Source organism: Colias philodice, chromosome 19 (assembly GCF_061535455.1).
Source record: "Colias philodice isolate Cphi_HAF_F1 chromosome 19, ilColPhil1 Martin Lab GWU primary, whole genome shotgun sequence".
NCBI lineage: Eukaryota > Metazoa > Arthropoda > Insecta > Lepidoptera > Pieridae > Colias > Colias philodice.
In genome coordinates this window covers 10,736,132-10,758,247 of record NC_143104.1, presented here as the reverse complement: position 1 = coordinate 10,758,247, position 22,116 = coordinate 10,736,132, and the positions used below count along the sequence as shown (strand labels likewise).

At 34.6% G+C, this 22,116-nt stretch overlaps 1 protein-coding gene, 1 long non-coding RNA gene and 1 pseudogene across 2 annotated transcripts in view; 1 reads left to right on the top strand and 2 right to left on the bottom strand.

The window, feature by feature from the left end:
- The first annotated feature begins 696 nt into the window (after nt 1–696).
- The window catches only part of LOC149480175 (uncharacterized), a 204,404-nt gene continuing 182,984 nt past the window's right edge, over nt 697–22,116 (top strand). Inside the window, exon 1 of the long non-coding RNA XR_016317121.1 lies at nt 697–886. This is a non-coding gene — a long non-coding RNA (uncharacterized LOC149480175). The remainder of the gene's footprint in view (nt 887–22,116) is intronic.
- Nucleotides 13,810–14,757, bottom strand: LOC149480184 (solute carrier family 25 member 3 pseudogene; annotated as a pseudogene).
- LOC149480183 (fibrillin-1-like) overlaps nt 15,316–22,116 on the bottom strand; it is a 62,644-nt gene continuing 55,843 nt past the window's right edge. The window contains exons 47-54 of the mRNA XM_089707145.1: nt 21,670–21,778; nt 20,947–21,174; nt 20,260–20,552; nt 19,762–19,968; nt 19,022–19,176; nt 18,255–18,485; nt 17,568–17,658; nt 15,316–17,018 (exon numbers count right to left, since the gene is read on the bottom strand). Coding sequence (XP_089563271.1) covers nt 16,657–17,018; nt 17,568–17,658; nt 18,255–18,485; nt 19,022–19,176; nt 19,762–19,968; nt 20,260–20,552; nt 20,947–21,174; nt 21,670–21,778 — 1,676 coding nt within the window. The 3' untranslated portion in view covers nt 15,316–16,656. The remainder of the gene's footprint in view (nt 17,019–17,567; nt 17,659–18,254; nt 18,486–19,021; nt 19,177–19,761; nt 19,969–20,259; nt 20,553–20,946; nt 21,175–21,669; nt 21,779–22,116) is intronic.

The following is a 22,116-nucleotide window of genomic DNA, read 5'->3' as shown; positions in this document are numbered from 1 at the left end:
ACACTACACAAGTTTTCTTTCTCAAAAATAATTGATAGTTCAAGTTAAAAAAGTTTAAATCAAAGAAATAACAATAAATTATTAAATTTGCTAGCATATTTTGGTTAATATGATTTAGCGGAGAAATAGAGTTACATTTTTCACACAATTCAAATCAAATAAACGTGATAATAATAATTTTTCCTATTATTTATTATAAAACTTCCTTGTACACATTAAAATAGTGTAAGTTCTAAAATTAATACAGAAGGGTTAGAGTTTTTCCAAGTAACCATCCTTCCGCCTCATCGATCAAAAGCCAAATAAATTACGCAACAGTAGATGTTTGCGAATTTGTAGACCGAAACTCCTTGATTGATAAATAATCTTCTAATAATTTTGTATTTCAAACAGGATACAATTATTATGGGCAGATTTGTATTAAATACAATATTATACGATTTTTTTTCTATGTCTATGCTTTCGGCTGCGAATGCCTTCAGAACATAGAAGCTCAAATAAATAGTTTTCATTTACATCCCTGAGACAAAAGGTCACTCAAATAGTGTTTTTTTTTCAGTAACATTTGCAGCGATATCGTTCAGTACTTTATGTACAACCTAAGGACTTTTCAAGAAATTATTTATTGATTCATGACAAACATAATATTAACTATTCTAAGCGTCTAGATTTTTCTTTGTTTCATTGCATTACTATAATCTTCTTATATATAAAAATGAATCGCAAAATGTGTTGGTAAGCGCATAACTCGAGAACGGCTGAACCGATTTCGATAATTCTTTTTTTATTATATTCCTTGAAGTACGAGGATGGTTTTTATGTAGAGAAAACGTAAATATGTACCACGGGCGAAGCCGGGGCGGACCGCTAGTACTTCATAAAGCTTGTACAATAATAATATTCTAGTTTAGGTAGTTTAGATAATAAAATAGCAAATTTGCTAATCCAGACTATAATCCATCTTTGTGATAAATTTCTACCAGATCCGAAAAGTTGTTTTTGCGTAAAAGAGTAATTATCATCCATCCATCCTCACAAAATGTTCGCATTTATAATAAAAATTATATCATATACATATTTTTTAGCTATGACATTAATATTGAAAGAGTAAGCACTTACCATTACGAATTCATAATAAAAAATACTTCACCTTTGGTCTTTTATCCTGGAATGAACACCTACGCTCTACGAATGTCGTTCACTCAGCATCTCAACTAAATTGTCACGATTACATAAAATGTAAATATAAGATTATCTATGTATATAAAAATGAAACCCGTTTCGCGTTGTCACGACATCACATGTGAACGGCTGAACCGATTTCGGTAATTCTTTTTTTATAATATTCCTTGAAGTACGAGGATGGTTATAATAGAATGAATGAAAAATTCTTTATTGAACACAAAATACAGGATTTCAAAATAATAGCGATACAAGTTATAATATGTACAGATAGCGGTCTTATGGCTGTAAGCGATTTCTGCCAGACAATCCGAAAAACCAGAAGGATCACATATTTCATGGTGATGGTGCATAACATTAATAAAAATACTAAATACCTACCAAAAAGTATTTTTTCCTTCTTTACTATTTAAAACGTATATTTATCTTCCTTATCATTCAAAAAAATTGTCAAAAAAGTATACAAAAGTTTTATAAATTTTGAAATGTTATCATTTCCAATACAAGCCCTCAGCCGCTTAATTTCCATTCCACACGCTGCCATTTCGAATTGAATCACATTCAAGGCATGGAAATACGAAAACTTTTCTAATAAACTTATTTGTTCGTTTAAAGTCTTGAACTTTTCACCGTTATCATCTTCTACAGGAATAAAAAATAAATTACTATCTATAACTTGAGAACTGTTGATCGATTGGAGGAAATTATCAAAATAATGATTTACTTATAGCGTAAACACTTAAACATAAAAATCAAACTTGCTGTATAGAGCGACCTTAAAGCCATCTTAAACAAATATCGTCGACATAAATTGCATGATCAAATTACTTACATCGATAATCCTCCTTTAAGTTATAAAACCACGTCTTATGCAATACGTAAAAGAATATTATATCTATACTAATATTATAAAGCTGAAGAGTTTGTTTGTTTAAACGCACTTTCTCAGGAACTACTGGTGCGATTAGAAAAATTATTTCGGTGTTAGATAGCCATCGAAAAAGGCTATATTATAACATCACGCTAAAGATCAACAGAGGCGGAGCAATGCGGGTGAATCCGCGGGGAACAGCTTGTATTATATATTGATTGAGTGAAATTAATTTTGCTATCCATTCATGTTTTACTACAATATTTGAATTTATAGGTTATGTATAAACTACACAATAACAATATATTCTATACCTAAACCTCAATCTGCACACGCCTTGAGGCGGTCCATTCAGTTGACGGCCACAATTCCGATACGGCCGGTCCGAATATACTACACCATTACTCTTGAAGACACATTGAATAAATAAAGGCTTTGTGCTATTCATTTTAAAACTTAATATTTAGGTTGTATATTTTTCATTGCTTTCATAATTCTGTTATTCAGTATAAATTATAGGTATATGTAGTATTCAAGAATAGAGTTTTATTAGTTATTTTTATTTGCTAATTAACTTTTCTTATCTTAATATTTCTCAGTTTCAGATTATACTGTTCTAGTTAAATATACTTAAAAACTACAGGATTTCTAGTTTAAATATTCCTAGAAACGTCATTTCAATTCCCCTCAAAGAGTATAAAAACAGACGCGGCACAAGAACAAAAAGCCGTTTCATCTGCACCTTGAAATGACGTTCCGAACACTTTTTCATTTGAAAACAAAGAACGAACCTTTGAGCGGCGATCGATGCCATTCAGTCGCTGAAGAGACAATGGGAATTGTTCGTGGACTCTGAGAGTCATCAATGTTGTAGGCAATAATACTCTTTCGAGGCATTACCATGTTCTCTTTTATATCTACAGAGCACAAAATATTTTGACACAGTTAATACACGCTACAGCATTTGGGTCAGACTGCCTACAGGGAAACTCTATATTCTATTAAGATTACTTACTCTTACCTGATTATGATAGGACCCTTAAATTTTATAAGCACACATTAAAATCCTATCCTAAAGTTTGTGAGGATATGTGTATGTATGATTTTTACTCTTTAACGCAAATACTATGAAATTTAGTACACATATAGAGGGTTACTTGTTTTAACACATAGGATAGGTTTTATCCCGGAAATCTCATGGGAACGGGAACTATGCGGGTTTAAGTACATGCGGAAAGTTAGTACATGACATAATTAATGATAATCTTAATAGGCAAGCAACTAAAACTCTAACAAATGAAAGTATAACTATCAATATTTAAATATATTTTTTAAACTGTGTTATTCAAGAGTATAGAAAAATGAATAAAAATTTTACACTCAGAATAGAATGTTTTTCACGTTGATATGTGTTAGTTATTCAGACTGTGAAGAATCTTACCTACTATACGATAAAATACAATAGGAATGATTTTTGTTTTTGTTTAAATCTCAAATACTCTTTTGGTTCTGTTGTACAAAAGTTCTATAGTCAATTCGGTGTCGAATTAAAACTGAAAAAACAACTTTTATTTCGCTACCCGTATTTACACCACACATAGCTGTAATGAAAAACGTTACAAAATTGCCAGCAACAAGAACTTGATACTTGAGCGAGAATATTCAAATAAAATACTTTAATTTCGCATAACCCAACTTTTTGCAGGGAATTTTTAATTTTTGCGCAAATGTTTCGAAACTCTCACATTTGGCCCGCGCCCCGAATGCTTGGGACGCGCGCCGCAGTCTCCGGTTCGGCAAATGTTTTTATTAGTATATATGTTTTATTAGAGACGAATATTGTTACGCATTTTATTTATACATCACAAAAATATCCAACGTATGTACAAATTATTAACTTACGTATGTATGTAGTATGTACTATGTATACGTATGTACAAAACTATTAACTTTTGAACATTATTTTGCTACAAAATATTCAAATAATTACATACATACATACACAACCACACAAAAAATTTTCACATTTTTTAAAAGCTGAATGAAAAATAAGTTTATTTATTCAATAATTTAAGTGTTACAATAGTTACTTTACTACCATGTTAGAATGAACATGAATATTATATTCATTACATTTGATAGAGCAGTGTTATATTAGAGAATCGAAGTTTGCGGTTACCCAGATATTGTTGTGAATATCTTGGTCGGATAGTAATTTAAAGTATACATACCTAAATTATATATAATAGCAAATTATTATACTTACTTATTCCGACATTTAAATTATTTCATTAATATTATAAATTATAATAATTTATAATCTTGGACAAATAAAGGAGGGATAGCGTATTAATTAGTGAATATAATTTCATTAAATGCCATTTCATATTATTACTTATATACGTAGAAGTACTAACTTTTACGTATAATAATCGTTAGCTGATTTTCGTCATATCATATAAAACTTATTTGAACCAAAAATCAGTTGTTTTACAAGCCTTACTCCTCAATATTTGTGAAAGTAATACATTACAAGTATAATAATATGTACATGTCTGAAGAAAATTGAACAAATATGTCTCCACATAGCGTGTTCCAACTCGTTCCACGGACCACAAAGGGAATTAAAAGCTAAACGAAATAAGATGTAAGAGGAAAGATATAATGCGTTTATATTGGCCTGACTGTCCGTCCATCAATCATAATGTAAGGGATGAAATCTGCTAAAGAAATTGTTTCTGGACGAAGTTTTACCTTGAGATACGGAAGCGTAATCAGAATAAAGATTAACTTCGTGATTATGTTAAGGGTCAACAACAACAGTTAGCTGATATAAATATGTGAGTAAAACCTTTATTTGTACTAAATATTTTAACATAACAATATTAACAATAAAGTTAGACGGTCTATTTTGCTATGTAATGGTGACCAGAATGATATTAATCGTTTAGGTTTAGCTAATTCAAATTTTATTTAAGTTTCTTTAGACATCCTTTTGGCCAACTGATGTTTTTCTAATCCATCATGGAGAGATTATACTAGTTTTAAAAGTTATGACAATAATAAAGCTCACAAAATAATCTATTATCAAAAGTAAAACACCAATTACTTCCTATATAGCATGCTGAAAGCAAATAATTCTGCTTTTGATAACCGCGAATCTTCTAAATGTGTCGTTTCAGTAAATACGTCTATATTAATCCAATCACACACCCATGGCCACACGAGGTTATTTTTGTGAAATAAATTCAATTTCACACTTGAATTCTTTTAAAAGGTCCGATCTCTTGAGTAATTCGTTAGAGCCTCTCCCGCGTAGGGGTGGCACACAGTGAAGTAAAATGACTTGCGCTTTTAAAAATAAAAATTTAAAATATTTTACACATTTTCAAGCATATTTACATATTATTTTTTTGCATATTTTATTGTGAGGAAATAGTCTGTAAAATTCCGTTCATTATGTAATATAATATGTCCGTGACACAAATAAACTTTTTAGTCCATTAAAATATTATGTATATTTTATAGAATATTTGTCTTAATCAAACATAATAAATGTTTTTAGCAGTTTCAATTTCTGAAACTATAATCATACTTCTACAATACTTCTTGTAATCATTGTAGATATCAAAGAGATCTGTTGCATCTTCGAAATTTTTGATGTCATAAAGTGTGGTGTAATTTTAATTTACTAACATTACCACATTACTATCCAAAAATGTTTTTCATGTGCTAATGTTAATAATGTATGTTCATTAAGAGATCACAATGTTTTATAAATAAATTACCTCAATGCAATAGGCAATTAATTTTTTGCCAGCCCTACTACCTTTCGACATAAACCGCAGAACTAGGTAGAGTCAACGTCGTTACTCACAGTTTCATGAAGCAGGAAGGTAATGGCTTAATTCTAAATTGTATCCCTAAATAATTGCCGGTCGCATTCTGAATAAAAACATTTCATTAACAGAAATTATCCTTTTTACCTGGCATATTATAATTATGTTAAAAAGTATGTACTTTTTGTTCATAAACATAACTTATTATTTGCATCCTAAATTCATAGATTTTCTAGAAGAATCTTTCTAGTTTTTCTTTTGAATCACGTATTTAAGAAATTTTACAGTTTCAAGAATGTTTGTTTAAACCAAATAAACGTATGTATATTTCCAAAACTGTAATAATATAAACTTAAGTATATTTATGTCAAAAATATAGCAGCAAAATGCAAAGAACATTTCTGATAAAGGCAGTACCTAAGCTAAAAACAAAACTGACTTTCCCGAAGCGCGCGCTCTGCGGTCGTTAGATTTTTAACCGACGTTTGTTACCGCAGACTAGGTATGTTTCTATTGGTTTCAAATTAACCGAAACTCGCGTAAAATGCAGCAATGCTAAATAGAAGCAATAACTCCGTGTTCACTAACCATCGGAATTTTTGCAGATTCTTGAGATTTTAAATTTAAATGCAGTGCGATTACCTCGTTTTATACCTTAATCAATGTATGTGATATTATCACAGGTGTGTATAATACGTACACGTACGTAATTATGTACGTGATATTATTTAAAAAATAATTTTAAATAGACGTAAATACAATTGTTGAAAGTCAAGAAAAATGTTACCAAAACAATTAAAATTTTCCACTCCCATTATTTAATTTGATTCATTTTTGTCATCGTTATTTCCAAATTATTCCCCACAATTATAATTATAATTGTTTCAGATGTTTAATTTTATTTATCAAATAAAATCTTTGCAGGAGCTTTAATTAGTTAATTGGACTTTCATTCATCGTAAACTCGACCGCCTCCTGTTTTTAATACATTTATTAAATCTTTAAGATCCTTGTCATCTTTTGATAATTTTCTTAAAATTTAACATTCGACAAATGATTGCTAAATAACATAATACAGGTATAAGACAAATAAAATGAAATACTGAGATACCTAATATCTCAGTATTTCAATTTTATCTGTCAATGGTCCTTGATTTTATTTTAACTTTATTCAGGTACGTCATGTATTTTAAATTGTTTATTTTTGTTGTATAATTATTAGATTGTAATCATCTGTTTAAAGAAAGAGAGGTTTATTTTTTACTGTTTTTAATTAGTAGTAGCGTTTCTTTTCGTTAAAATAACCACAAAATATATCAAAGTTTAAACATAATGTTGAGTAGGTTATCAAAGACTTAATAAGTCATGGAACTAGTACATACTCTAACATCTGTCAATTAAGTATACTCAAAATAAAAATCTAGCAAATTTATTAAGTATAACAAGGCAAACCGACGTCGGTAACTCGATCGCCCCTAATGGGGACGGTCCCCGATGCACGCGCATCGTTATGGGACATGAATAGAATCTGGCGGGTAATTGATATCAGTCTTACATGTTATGTTTGATACATTACATTTAGTAGTAGTATGCAGTTATACATCCTCTGAAATACGTTATTAATTAGTTTAAAATGCATTATTGTATTCTATTATTTGCTGTTGTTTAAAATAAAAAAGAGCGTATGTGCCGAGCACACATGTCAGAGGTGAAACTAGTTTGGCAAGATTCAAAGATACCAAAATTGTCGCCTAACTCCATGACGTGACTGTATTGCCATGACGCAACCTTGAAATTTACTCTCAACACGTCTAAAGAAGTTTGACTTCAAAATTTTGTTCATTCAATGCATAGGTACTGTATAATTTTCTGTGGTACTATTATATAACAATGTAGAGTTTTTAGAGTATTATTATAATGGCATGGAATTATTTTAAAAAATTTTGTGAATGACAATAGAAATAAAATAATTCATTCTATATCGAACTAGTGTGTACTACCCTTGTACTACCTACCTATATGATTAGAAAAAGTTAGTTGCGATAAACAATTATTGTTTATTAGGTATTATTGAAGCTTATATAAGTACACAATTTGTGTATCCCCATAATAAAACCAACATGTCATAAAATTAATTTAACTTCCCAAAGCTATTGAAAACTGTAAAGTTTACACAAGACATCTCTCCAGTTCTCCAAAAGGCAATGCACGTAACAATCAATTAGCCGCTCCCCCGCTCGTTATAAAAGCGTTGATTTCATAGATAATGGAGTGAATCTAACGAGTGTCTAGTGTCCAATGTCCAGACACTACAGAGTTGCTGGGTAAGCACAATGTCCACTGTTACTGTTTCATTACACATTACTAGGTAGGGCTGGCACGCGTTAGTATGGATATATGAGTTTGTTTCTTATATGGGTAAAATAATAATTGTTAACTATTGAGATTATTTAAGATTGTTATTTTAATCCTGCTGGATTTAACCTTTTTAAATGTTTAAAAATAACATTATATGTACTTATAAATATGAGGTCTTGATTATTTGGAGGAATGTATCATGTGAAATTATGTGACGTAACCGTTCTATAGGACGTTATAATTAATATTGTTATATATTTTATTTTATTTACACCTTGCTCATTCAAAATATTAGCGGTGTGTAATCCAGCGAGCAAGCAAGTGCTTGTTCGCTGGACTACACACCGCTATCGCAATTAAAGTGATTATCAAATTTATCAAAACGTTTGTACACTACCTACAATTGCTAACATAACCTACTACCTATTATTGGACGAATACTTCTAGAGGAGTCTATTTTGCTAGCTCTAACAGCTAAAGGAATGACTTGACGACGGAAATAAAAGACAACAGTATTTAATTAAATTTTATTTTAAAATAAGTGGTAGCCCTAGCAGTGAGTTGCTACACAATTCCGCTCCCATTGTGTCCGCGCCGCTCCGGTGACATGTCCGCCCGCTATCGATGTGTCCCCAAATTCAACCGAACTCGACCAATCATTGCACTACTCTTGTAAACTATTCGGGGATAAACAACAACAAATCATATGGAACTTTCTTGTATTTTATTTACTTTTTAATGCCGTAAAAAGTAGCATAATATAAGGTATTTGATGGAGACAGTGACATAAATAATTAATATGTACCTACACACTTTTCGCCACTTATGTTTCATTTTTATTATAAATCACATTCTTACTCATGGATGTATATCTCGTAAATGTGTATCTATGGCCTTTAATTATGAAAATCTGTTATAATCCTCAGTTCACCAGACCAGCCTGCATCATGACGTAGATCTATGATACCAAACTTTAAACAGAACAATGATGATGATGGCTACAAAAATATAAATATCCCGTTTCACAAAAAAGAAGCCAAAGAATACTTTAATGAAAAATTAGATTACATAACGTCATGTTCCTACTACGTAAATGTTTAAACATTTAATGAAACTTGCAAAATAAAAGAAGGAACTGTGATCGATGCGATAACTTTCACAAAAAGCAACTTGTATGGAATGTACGGCATTTTTCCGCCGTAAGGTATTCCTTGATGTTACTGATTTTCCGGAAAGCATCCCTCTCACATTTTTCCGAGTTTTTCTTACCTTTTCCCTGGATTTCTCTGAAGTTGTGAAACATATCCGAAACCCGTGACGATGTTTTAAAAAGCTTGTAAGTTGTATTCTTATAAACACTGCAAGTTTTACATGGCATTATAAAAATAATGTATGCATGCATAAAAATAAAATATTTTGGCGTCTTTCAATGATACTTGGAAAAATAATAATTATTTCAAAATTATTTCTTAAACTACATGGTAAGCCACGCAAGACCATTAATACTACTCAGGAATTTATCGAACTGCCTACAAGCCTACTTATACAAACCAACCACTTCACCAAAGAGACGGTCGTATTTAAATAATAGCAAGTAATTGGCAATCAATCGAGGTTCAATTCAAATCAACGGAGCGCAACTAATCCCCTCGAACTAACTGCGCGAATATTAAATTTCCAGCTTCAAAGTTACAATCTCATTGCCAACTCAAAATAGCATTCGAAAATAGCTGAGATTTTTTTAAAGAACTTGTAAAGTACGCGGATAATTGAAAAAGTTGTAAGTGCAAGTTCCGACGGTCGCAGCGAGTCGCGGCTGACCGCACGGCGCCGTCCGACATCGGAAGTGAATTAAGACCGGCCTGCAGCGGGCTACATTTGTTCTGGTAATTGGCAAAACTCTGACTGCGAACTGGTAGTCGGCGTGTACTTGCTAATTGTAATTTGTAATTAGAAATGCTTATTGCTTAATGATATTAATTATTGAAGCTCTCGTCGGTTACTAAGTACCGTTGATATTATATGGAATTAAAGCTCCAGTAGTAGAGCTTATAAAAATTAATTCAAATTCTGTATTTCGTTGGTTGGAGAATTTTGCAAATTGGTTAAATAATTAGTATTTTAGTTTGTAATCAACATACATTAAATACTTCTTTATACTCGTGGTGGTAATCGTTCAATAAACTCTACAATTTTATTACACCCAATATTCGCATAATTATTACATACTCTACGTGTCAAATTGTACATATGAACAGGTATATAAGGCATCTGTTTAGCTGTATGTCTTATAATAAATATATATAATGGTTGATATGTAGCATTTCGCATTAAAAAAACAAAATTCACCACGAGTAATGTACGATAATAAAAGTAAATTTTTAATTCAAAGCCCTGCCAGAGGAAATGGATATCGTTAATCATTTTAATATGTCGGTTTGTACACTTTGCGTGCGATTTATTTTGTGACGAAACATGTTACTTTTACATTTACGGCTACTATCAAATTAATTGCACTTTTAAAACTCAATTCGCGTTTATATTGACTTGTTATTAATGAGAACATCTAATTTAATTTGTCATCATTAAAAGAATATTAATTATTTAAATTTTTAATTAAATTAGTTATATTTACTTTAAAGAAAAAGAACGCTTGAATAAATTAACAAAATTTGCGCTACAGTTTATTATAGAGGCATAATATTATCATACAGTCATATTATGCCATATATGAGACAAAGGTCTCAAACTAGAATATTTTAATACTATTTATTTTTACAGACCGATACAATAGAATTAATGAAAATGTCTCAGTGACCGGGAAAGGAGAAAGAAAACGCCATTATTTATGACAATTACAATTAATTTACTATCCTTTCAAACCATAATCACAATTACACACTAAAAGGAATTTAAACCCCAGTAGATTACTTACTGTTTCTACGTTACACATAACAAGGAAATAATTAAATTCCTTTATTTGTATCGCCCTCCCGGACCGTACACATCGTATTGTCTGAATCTTTAATTACAGCGAGTGATTAAGAGGTGGGAGCAATTAGTTAGCAGAGGCTCTACTTCACAGCTATGTCTGTGAATATTAGTTATAACTTCAACTATCTAATACCCTTTGTATAAGGAGCTGAAAACTGATGTTAATTTTCTCTTTGAGCGTTGTCGACGTGCATTTTAATAAGCAGATTATGAAATATTAAACAGTGTACGTAAAATGTGCTCTCTGATGATGTAACTATTGTCAGTTAGTTTCGTTAATACGGTAATTGTAAAATGGGCTAAAATTTTCAAATGAGTTTATAATTAAAGTGCCTTTTTAAATGCAATCCATAAAATACAGTACCTACTTTACTTTTACACCTTGTCAGGTCACATACATTTTATGATTCGTTGTCGAGTTCACTCCATTATTTTTTCAAATCATATTTCAAAAGCTGCATCATAAAGCTGCCACAAATCGGCAACTCCTAAATTCTACAACATTTCAAACTTATCCTAACTTGAACGCAACTTTAATATTCAAAATAAAAATGATGTATAGACGAGATGTGGATAAAAATTCGCATTCAGTTCGTAAAATTTTAACAGTTTGGACTCTGTAAATTGTTGGGCGGTCTGGCTTGTTATTGTGGCCTCAAGTGTAGTTAAATAGACCTTTAGCGTTGGAGATAAGGTTTATTTTCGTAGTGTGGTAGACGGCTGAGAAGTTAGACGTCTGCGGTGCGTGCAATAGCGTGCATTCGATGTTGGGATGAGCTCGTCCAATATTTAGCGTTGCTCAGCGAATACCGATTGCTAGTTATTTGAAAAACTTGATGGATGAAATAAGGCAATAGAAAACATTTCACTTGGAATGTAAAAATATTCAGACTTCATAGAATTCTCAGTAGAATGTCGGGTAAACATGTTTATTGTGCATTCATATTGTTGTTGCTGTAAGCTCTGAGAATTCATATGAAACTACCCTTATTTGTGGATTCGCTCAGCTTCAAACAGGATATAGATTTCTATTTTCTTTTCATTTACGTAGATGTGTTTACAAAATATAATGTTATACATAATTGAACTTCAAAAAATAAATCCAGATATTGATGTAATAGCAAATCTGTGTAATTTCCAACAGATGTATAAAAGCTATGTATCCTCTACAGAATTTGTTTTAAAGTCGATTGAATATTAATAGCCAACGTAAGTACCCTCCAGTAGGTAAGTCACAAAAATATTATTCAGATTGCGACCGCAGCGATAAAAGATAAGTCTGAAATTTAAATCAGTTACCAGGAAAAAGCAAAAATTATTACCTGGCACCAGTCTGAAAGAGGAAACGTTGATAACATCCTCACGTACAATTTGTTTCTAAGTCTGAACTTTACGAGGAAATGTTTCAACACGCGGTACCACGTTCAACACATAACTTTAAACGTCCAAATTCTATACATCGCTAGTACTCGCATATCTGGCAATCTATATACCGCCGGTATCTTACGTATTTGCTTACAAAGTTCCTGCCTGATTTCCTATTACATTGTTCAATTTCCCCGCAAACATATTAAACCTTATCTATATATGGTTATCCAATATACAAGATCGGCGCATTCATTCACAATATCGGCTTAGCTTGCCTTAATGGCGTGATGAATATACAATATTCTATTTCGCTTAAATACAAAGGAATTTAAATACGATTTTATTGTAATTTCAAGGGTCCTAAACCATTTATATCAAGATGTTATCATCCAAGCTATAGGTCGCTTTACTCCATAATAAAACACTTTCTCACAAAATACGCTTAGACAAAAATAAATGCCGAAATGTTACGAATACCCTCATTAGTCATTCCTTATTCATACGATGCGATACCTGAGAATGACCTCTACTCTATCTCATAAGTTACACGAGCGAAACAAATAAGGCTCTTTAGATAAGTCCGAGATTATGTTAAATGGACAGAATAGTGTCTGCGATCGAGCGGCCACTTATAAAACATAGAGTAACCGTTTGGCCGGGTCTTAACCGGACCCGGATAAAGCCGGTAAGTGCGCCACGATGTTCAGATAAATCCCCATATTATTGTTATTGCGTCCCGGATAGCTCTAACGCTTCTGCCAAATGAAAAACTGGCAGGTCATAATTTTGCTCAGTTTTGAAATAGCAGGGAAACATGTTTAATACATTTGAAATTGTTGTGGTTTATAGTTATATTTTTAACAAACTTTAAAATGGATGATCTATCACTTCACTAAATACTAGCTTTGTTTACGTGAATTTTACTTACCGTACATATTGCAAACCTCTATTTTATTTTTTGCAAGTTTGTTTGTGTAAAAAGCCTGTGTCAAAGGTTTATTCAATTATGGCAATATCATCAAATTTAGTTAATTTATTAAGGACTGAAAGTTTTATAGGGAGACATAGAGATATCCACGGATTCAGTAATAGTTAATTAAAATGTATCTAATTGTGTAAATATCAATAATTTATTGAAAAATGACATGAAAACCAACAAGATACGTTCATGAACCACCAAATATTGAACTGTACAACTCATTTGCCTTGCAACTTTTTTCTAAGCGATTCAGGCATTTCCGCGGGCGGCGGGCGCGGCATGCCCGTGTACACCTTGAAGCCGTCGTACACAAACCACTGCAGACCTGTCAGCGTGCCGATCATCACGATACGCGCGACCAATCCGCGCCATATCCCCACTATACCCACTTCAGATAAAATGCCCCCGATCGACGCACTCGGATCCTTGTTTAACTTTGAAACAATCGTGTCTGAAGGATGCGACACGATGGCGCACAGAACTCCAGCTATGTATCCCGCCGTGAACGTCAGCACTAACTGTTCGACCTTCGTACACTGCTCTCTCGGTTTTGGCACTACATTTGCATAGAGATACTCCAAAACTTTTTCAAACGAAGAAAATTTCATCATTGTATATGGAACTTGTCGTCCCCACAGCGGAACTAAGCCTTTATAGAACACGCCGAACCCTTCCGTCGCCATCATGTGTGGCATCGCCTTTCTCATTTGGGAAGTATAGCCAGGTGTGGTCTGCATCCTCACTTTGGTGGCTTCGAACGGCGCCAGAAACGCATCGGCTACGAGTTCAGCGGAGGCGGATGCGGCCAAATACAAATAGGTTCTATATAAATAAGCGGATTCCTCATCGACCATATTTGCGAATCTATACTTGAAGTATTCATAACCCGAGAATTTGGCGGCACCTTGAAGGGAATAGCCGATCAGCGTGGGCGCCCAGCCCTTGACGAGATTCGCAGCGCCCCCTTCTCTGAACGATATCCCGAAACCTTTGAAGATCGACTTATACTTCCCGGGGTCGACTTGAAGGCGGCACTTGACGAGGTCGAGCGGCGTGACGAAGGTGTGCGTGGTGCCGCACGCCACGGCGCCGCCCGCCCCACACAACATGAAGAATTTGTTGCTGAACATCTCACAAGAAAACTCCTCTTTTTTACCTTTCGACATTTTTTAATTATTTATACTCTACACAGATAGAACGATGAGAAAGAGTATTGGAAAATTAAATTCAAAAATATAGATTCACGTCATGACTTTGATCATTTTGACTTTATGGTGACAGAAAAACATTCGTCCCTAGCATGCGTAGACAATCTAGCCTACATTATTTATTTTGATAAAAAGAAGAGTTTGCTTGCTTTTTGTAGAGTTCACATAATGTTCATACTTAGCAGAAATACAAAACTAATCAGGAAATAAGCTATTGCTATATAAATAGATATGAATTAATTAATAATAAATAACACTTATAGCCCTAAAATTAATATTTTGAATTAATAAAAAAAATTCCAAGACCAACAAATTGCGTTTATTTCAGTAAAGCGGGATTCGAACCCACGTCTTTTCACCGTACCATGACGACAAAAAAAGACAATCTTGTAATAATTATTAAAAATATATCTAGCTTATTTAATTAGTGTCTGACTTTTTCATGATGAATGTTTCAAAATAGAATCTAAATTGATTTGTTAGTAGGGTAACAAGATCAATAAAAATTAAACAAAATTTCGTATTATTAAAAATTTATTAATATTTTAAAATTTCCATTTTACCTTAACCTAAGTTAAAATATAACACATTTTCAATATTTCATCGTATGCACATATTTACAAAATAAAACTAGTCTATTGCATTGTGTAACGACTAAATAATGCCAAAAAGCGTTAAAAAAATCTATAAAAATGGCTCTATATAAAAATAAGTAGATGTAAACACTAGATAGACTCAACTTCATATCTTATGGATAGTTGCCTGAATTGTTGACAGTTTTCAAAACGAATATAAAGATTTTAGCGCCAAAATATATTTGCAATACATATAATTTAAAAAAAATTGTAACACAATTAGTGCCATATTTCTCCATCAAGATAATATAGAATTAGTAACAAAACTGTATTTATACCATAATTTAAAATTAACGAGATATAAAATTTCCCGCTAAAATCTGTCATTTTTTATGGCAACATTCAAACAACTATCATACGATGCCATATATTTAGACTCCATGTTATATAAGTGAAAATAAATAGTTCTCTTAAATATTATACGCCTTACGCTACACTGGCACTAAAGATGGCGGAATAAGTAATTAGTCGTGTTATTTTATATGTAAAGATTACTATCTCCTACACTATGTTCCATAACCATACCATGATCCATGAATCCATACTAATTTGTTTATAAAAATAATGTTTATTGCATTTATTCCTTAAAATAATGATTTAAAAGAAGTCGTGTTTTCGAGCGTAATTTTGTCTCAGACAAAAATGTCGCCTACGTTATATTTAGTAGATAATAATCGATATGTATCCCTAGTATATTATGCATTCAATCACCTCACACTATTAATACTGCCGAGATCGTCCAGGATTCGTTTAACGACGACCTTACGATTGTCGCATGCGATTTCGTACAAATTCCTTGAATAAAAAAAGTTACTTAAATTTTTCCATAGATGGCGTTGTAATAAATCGCATACATAATGTTAAACTACCCTAAATATGGTGCAGTGAGACAAACCTTACCAATTTATAAGCTTTTAGCATCTGTAGTACAAATACTTAATGAGAACGAATCATATGGCAGTGCGTATAATGACTGATTTCATGGCAGTGTTTTAGAATTCATATTTACAACCAATTCAATTCCTACGAGTGTACTTTATTATATAATTATTATATTAACCCGCATTAATAGACCTTTTACAAAAATTTCTAGTACAAAGTTGAAGAACGATATAATGCTGTCTCATTCTAACTTACAATATTAACATAAACTAGAAAGAGTATTCATTCAGCAGGTCTATTAACGCGACTGTCTTGCAAGGAGAGTCTCACGCGTTGCGGCTCAGCGCTTCGTGGGCGCGATATGAACAGACACGTACAATCTGAGCGGCGCAGGAACATCTTCCACGTGCCGTCTATTTCTCTTCTTACTCGACTGTGGAGTGACGAATCTTGCTTCTAATTCTAATTGTTTTTCCAGTACTTCTTGGGACTTGAGATGTTTTCGCAATCTGAGTGCCCAAGTGCCATCTTTCTTATTCAAGATGAAGTCTTTTTGGTCGTCGCCGTACGCAATGCGGTAGTGCGGTCGGCCTTCGCCCTCCGCGGGGATCAGCCGTAGGAGCGGGACTCTGCCCCAAGTTTGCTTTGGTGTGGTGCGCAGGACTATCAATTCGGCTTCCGGTTCGAGGAGTGAGCGACGACCTGAAATCAAAATTAGTATGTGTATGTATTAGTATGTATTAGTACATGAAGATAGATAGAAGAGATAAGCAAAGTAAAAAAATGTTGTGTGGTTTTATGAAACCACGGTACAAGTGAAACTTAGGCACAAAATTATCGTATTTGTACGATAATTATCGTACGGTTCCGAACACTGCTTTATACCTACTCGGCAGCCGACTGTCACGCGACATGCGCTACACAGACCAAAAAGTTTGAGAGGATGTAATAAAAGTTTCACTTTAAAAATAAGAAATGTAATGTAGAATATTAAAAAAAAATGTTGTGTGGTTTTATGAAACCACGGTAAAAGTGAAACTGTTCGAACGGTTCCGAACACTGCTTTGTGTAGCGCATGTCGCGTGTCGGTCGGCTGCCGAGTAGGTATACCTACTCGGCAGCCGCGATACACGCGACATGCGCTACACAGACCAAAAAGTTTGAGACGATGTAATAAAAGCTTTTCACTTTAAAAATGAAAAGTATAGAATCCTCTAAATATTATAGAAAAATCTATATTGCAATACTCACGTCTACTGCGTCTCCTGCGCCGCCTAACAAGCGTGGTTCCATTAGCGTACACGATGCCTTCTTCAGGAGCTCTTCTTCTTCGGCCATTCATCTGGAATTGATACGTTTATGTTAGCATAGAATCAGTCTCGTAAAATAGGAATTATAAATTTATCTTCTTTTTGACTTCTAAAACAAATAATTATTATTTGGTTACTGCTAAATGTTATATTACTTTTGCGAATCTGAGACATTTTACTTGCCATAAAATATTCATTTTTTGCTTGAATTTGTAATTAAAGATTGTGACAAGAAGACAGGTGTATTTATAATAGTGTCCCAACAGTACAGTGCTCCTAATACTACATAATGAATAAAACTGAACCCTGCGGGACACCATATTTAATTTAAGCACAAAGATAAATAAAGTAATATTTTTTTACTATTTAATCTATTGCTTAGGTAAGAATACATCATTTATTATGGACACTATCAATTATTCCAATGCTTTTTAATTTCTGTGACAGAGTGGAATGATCAACTTTATCGAATGCGTTTTTGAAATCTATGAATATTCTTATATTAATATTTATGTAGGTAATCGATATTGTAAGTTGTTGAAAGAAGATCAAACGCGATAGTGTAATTAATGAAAGCGATATTGAAATAGTTATATGTTTATGTTTTAGATTTTGCAGCATATGTAACCTTGCAGCTGAAGCAGCCCTCTGTGGAGAGCAGGTCGTCGGGCAGCTTGTACTGGTCGCGCACGGGGAACACGGGCGCGGCGCCGATGTCGCCCGGCGCCAGCCCGTCCAGCGCCGACACGCAGTGGCCCGCGCCCACCAGCTCGTAGCCCGCCGGGCAGCCGCACTCGTAGCCCGCGCCCAGAGCGCGGCAGCCGAACAGGCAGCTGGCCGTCGCGCACCCGCCCGCCATCTGACACACACCACGACACACGTTATTCATGACCAAACTTAACCCATTGAGCCCCGAACGGCCAGATCCGACCGCGACACAATAGATTTTCTATTGTGTATGTGATTCCGGGGCCTGATGGATTAATGTACGGTTTACGTATTACTTCGACAGTGGACTGTATATAGGTCGCGCTAAACGCTGCTAATAATGATATGATATTTGACAACTGGGAACACCTTAAATGCTGTTAACAATTATATATGATTAACGCGAATTCGAGCAGATAGATAGAGCACTCGGGCGCTATGGTCCTTTGAGCCGGATCAATCGATCCAATCATTATCATAATCCACATCCAGCGAGTAAAACCGCGGTCGGAAAGCTCGTTATATTAGAAGTAAAAAAGTGTAGATATTAAGCTTTAGATGTATTTTTCTTAGATATTTTTCTTTCTTTCGAAGGTTGTGCCTTATTTCGCTCACGATAGTTGAATTATGTCATCTTACTTTGATGTCTCATCGTGTGCACCTTCTGCTGTAAAGGTGCGTGCTCACCTGCAGACACACCGCGTGCGAGGCGTCCCACCCGTAGCCGCTGGGGCAGCCGCAGCGGAAGGCGGCGCCGAGCGGGAAGCACGGCGAGGCGCCGCACGGGGAGCCCGCGCACACGTCCTGCGGCGTGCACAGCCCGTTGGCCGACCGGATTTCGCCTGAAAATTAAAAAAAAATTGATCAAGTGCATATATTGTGAGCTGTCATTTATAAAAATTGTCAACTACATAGTTTCTTATCAGCTTTTCTCTGTAAAAAATACTTTCCGATCGGTAAATCCATACTTATAATATTATAAATGCGAAAGTAACTCTGTCTGTCTGTCTGTTACTCAATCACGCCTTAACTACTGAACCAATTTGCATGAAATTTGGTATAGAGATATTTTGACACCCGAGAAAGGACATAGGATAGGTTTTATCCCGGAAATCCCACAGGAACGGGAACTATGCGGGTTTTTCTTTGACTGCGCGGGCGATACCGCGGGTGGAAAGCTAGTTTAGTATAAAACTGTTATGACAACTCAAAAGTGCGGCTAGCAGGAATTGAACTTAATAAATAAACTTTGAAATTGAGATTGAGTTTGGTTGGCATAGTGATAAAAATAGAGCAAAGAACTAATTTGATCCATTTGGTAGTTCGAATAACATAAGTACGAACTAAAGACAGAATTTCAGAGACAATTGGAGTAGGTGACTTACTAAAGCTAAAATTTCATAAAAAATTACGAGTGTGTGACTTACCAGGTGGACATTCACATCGATAACCACCCGCATAGTTACGACAGGGCGACTGACAACGACCGTCCTCGCACTCGTCGCGGTCCCGGCACCGCTCGCCGCTCAGGTCGAGCCGGAAGCCGCGCGGGCACACGCAGCGGAACGAGCCCAGCAGGTTCACGCACTTGCCGGGCGGCGGGCATATGCCCTCCTCGTGGCACTCGTTTATGTCTGCGGATATATAACAAAGTATTTACAATAAAAACATGTTTATTGGTTCCGAGTTTTAAATTTTTACATTACAACGAATAAGTCATCCAGGTAAGAAAGTAAAAAAATAAACAAAATAACAGCAAGAATAGCGTTATTTATGAATGTGTCCTCTTTAAACACCAGTATATACAAATGAAAATTAACTTCACTCCTTCTAAAATTCAAAAATTTATGCATTTAACTTAAAAAAAACTACATATTTCAATAATTCGACCTGATAATATCCTCCACCAAAATCCAAACACCTACCGACACACGCATCGCCCCGTTTCTCATAACCCTCTTGACAAGAACACTCAAACGATCCCTCCGTGTTGGTACACGTCTGTTGGCACGTGTGCGCGCCGGTAGCACACTCGTCCACGTCGCGGCAGTTGGCGCCGTCCTCGTCCAGCTCGTAGCCCGCTCGGCACAGGCACTCGTACGAGCCGTCCGTGTTGCGGCACAGCTGCTCGCACGGGGCGCGCCGTGCGCTGCACTCGTCCACGTCCGCGCACACGTCGCCCGCTGCTTTGTAGCCCAGACCGCACACGCAGCGGAAACTGAGGGAATGTGAATGTAGTAATTTATTTTTCAAACTCAACTCAAAAATCAAACGAAGTTATACTTTTTTAGGAAACCTCCGTAAGAAACAATTTTATTTCAACACTAGTAAGTGAAAAGTAACATAACAGTAACATGTTTAGATAATAATTGAGTCGTAGTGTTGTTTCTCTTAAACTGAATATCAGTATGTAGTTAAATTTACTCCAAACATTTCAAAATTATGTGAAAGCTATCACTCAAATTGCATGACAACGTCAAAATACATGTGCAGGATGTAAACTTGAAAAATTTAATCTTACATCTAGATAACAAACATAACAGATCCAACAAAACAATTTATTTTTATCTATGTTATAAACGAAAAGATGTTCTTCGGAAGACGCAACCCACCTGCCAATAGTATTAACACAGCGGCCAGGCGCGCACAGGCCAGCCATGAGCGCACACTCGTCCACATCCAGCACGTCCCCAACGGCCACCAGCTCGTTATCAATCAGGTCGGGGCGTGGTAACAGGTTGGCGCGAGAGCACAGCTCCATGCGGGCGGTTGTGCCCGGGGCAGGGCACAGCTCGCACTCCGGGCCCCACGCCATGCCCAGCGTGCAGCAGCATTGCGCTCTGAAAACGTTTAAATTAGCTTGAGTATGTATGGACGCAGAGTATAGCTCGACATGCCGATCGTGCAGCAGCATTGCGCTCTAGAAAGGTAAACATAAAAATATTTATATAGATACTCGACTAGTAGTAGCCAGCAGACTGATGTGACTATTTTGCATTACTTTTATTTGATACTCCACTCGTATTAATCGCAACTTGGTTATAAAAAATAATCATTCAATTCAAAAATTTTAAATCTATCTGTAAGTATTAATTATAATTTTTTATCGAGAGTTAAACCGGCTTTTTTGTTAAGCAAACAAGCTTTTTCGAAAAATGAAAAATTTTGAAAACAGCCCATTTAACTGATATGTAAAGTTTTTTGAATGTTCAAGTCTTTTAGGATATTGAAGACAATAGGAAGTTAGTAATTATTTTTTTTATTAAAAAATCTAAATCAGCTATAGCCAAGCCATCCTTCAACACAATTACACCGAAATTACAAAGTCAACATACTTGGTAACTTGTGTCGCCGGTACAGGAGTAGAAGCAATAGCTCTGGGCCATGGTTCGGGCACGCAGCGGCCCGACACCAGCGAGCGGTGGCACGTGCCCGTTCTGCGGTCTGAAATAATATTATGAACATTTAAATTATATAATATAATAATTATTATAACTTGATAAAAAGTAGAGCGATTCAGGCATGAAATGTCGTTAACTGTATTGTGATTTTAATTTTGCTGTAGTAAAAATTGGTAAAAAGCATCACCGTGGTTTATATTTTGTTTAAAGCGCGTTATTGCATATTATTGCGTATGATAGTGTGTTAGCGCGTGTGATTACGTGTGATTACGTGTCATTACGTGTGATTACGTGTGATAACGTGTTATATTGTGTTAGCACGTGTGATAACGTGTCATTACGTGTCATTACGTGATTTTTCAATTTGTTAAAAAAAATTTT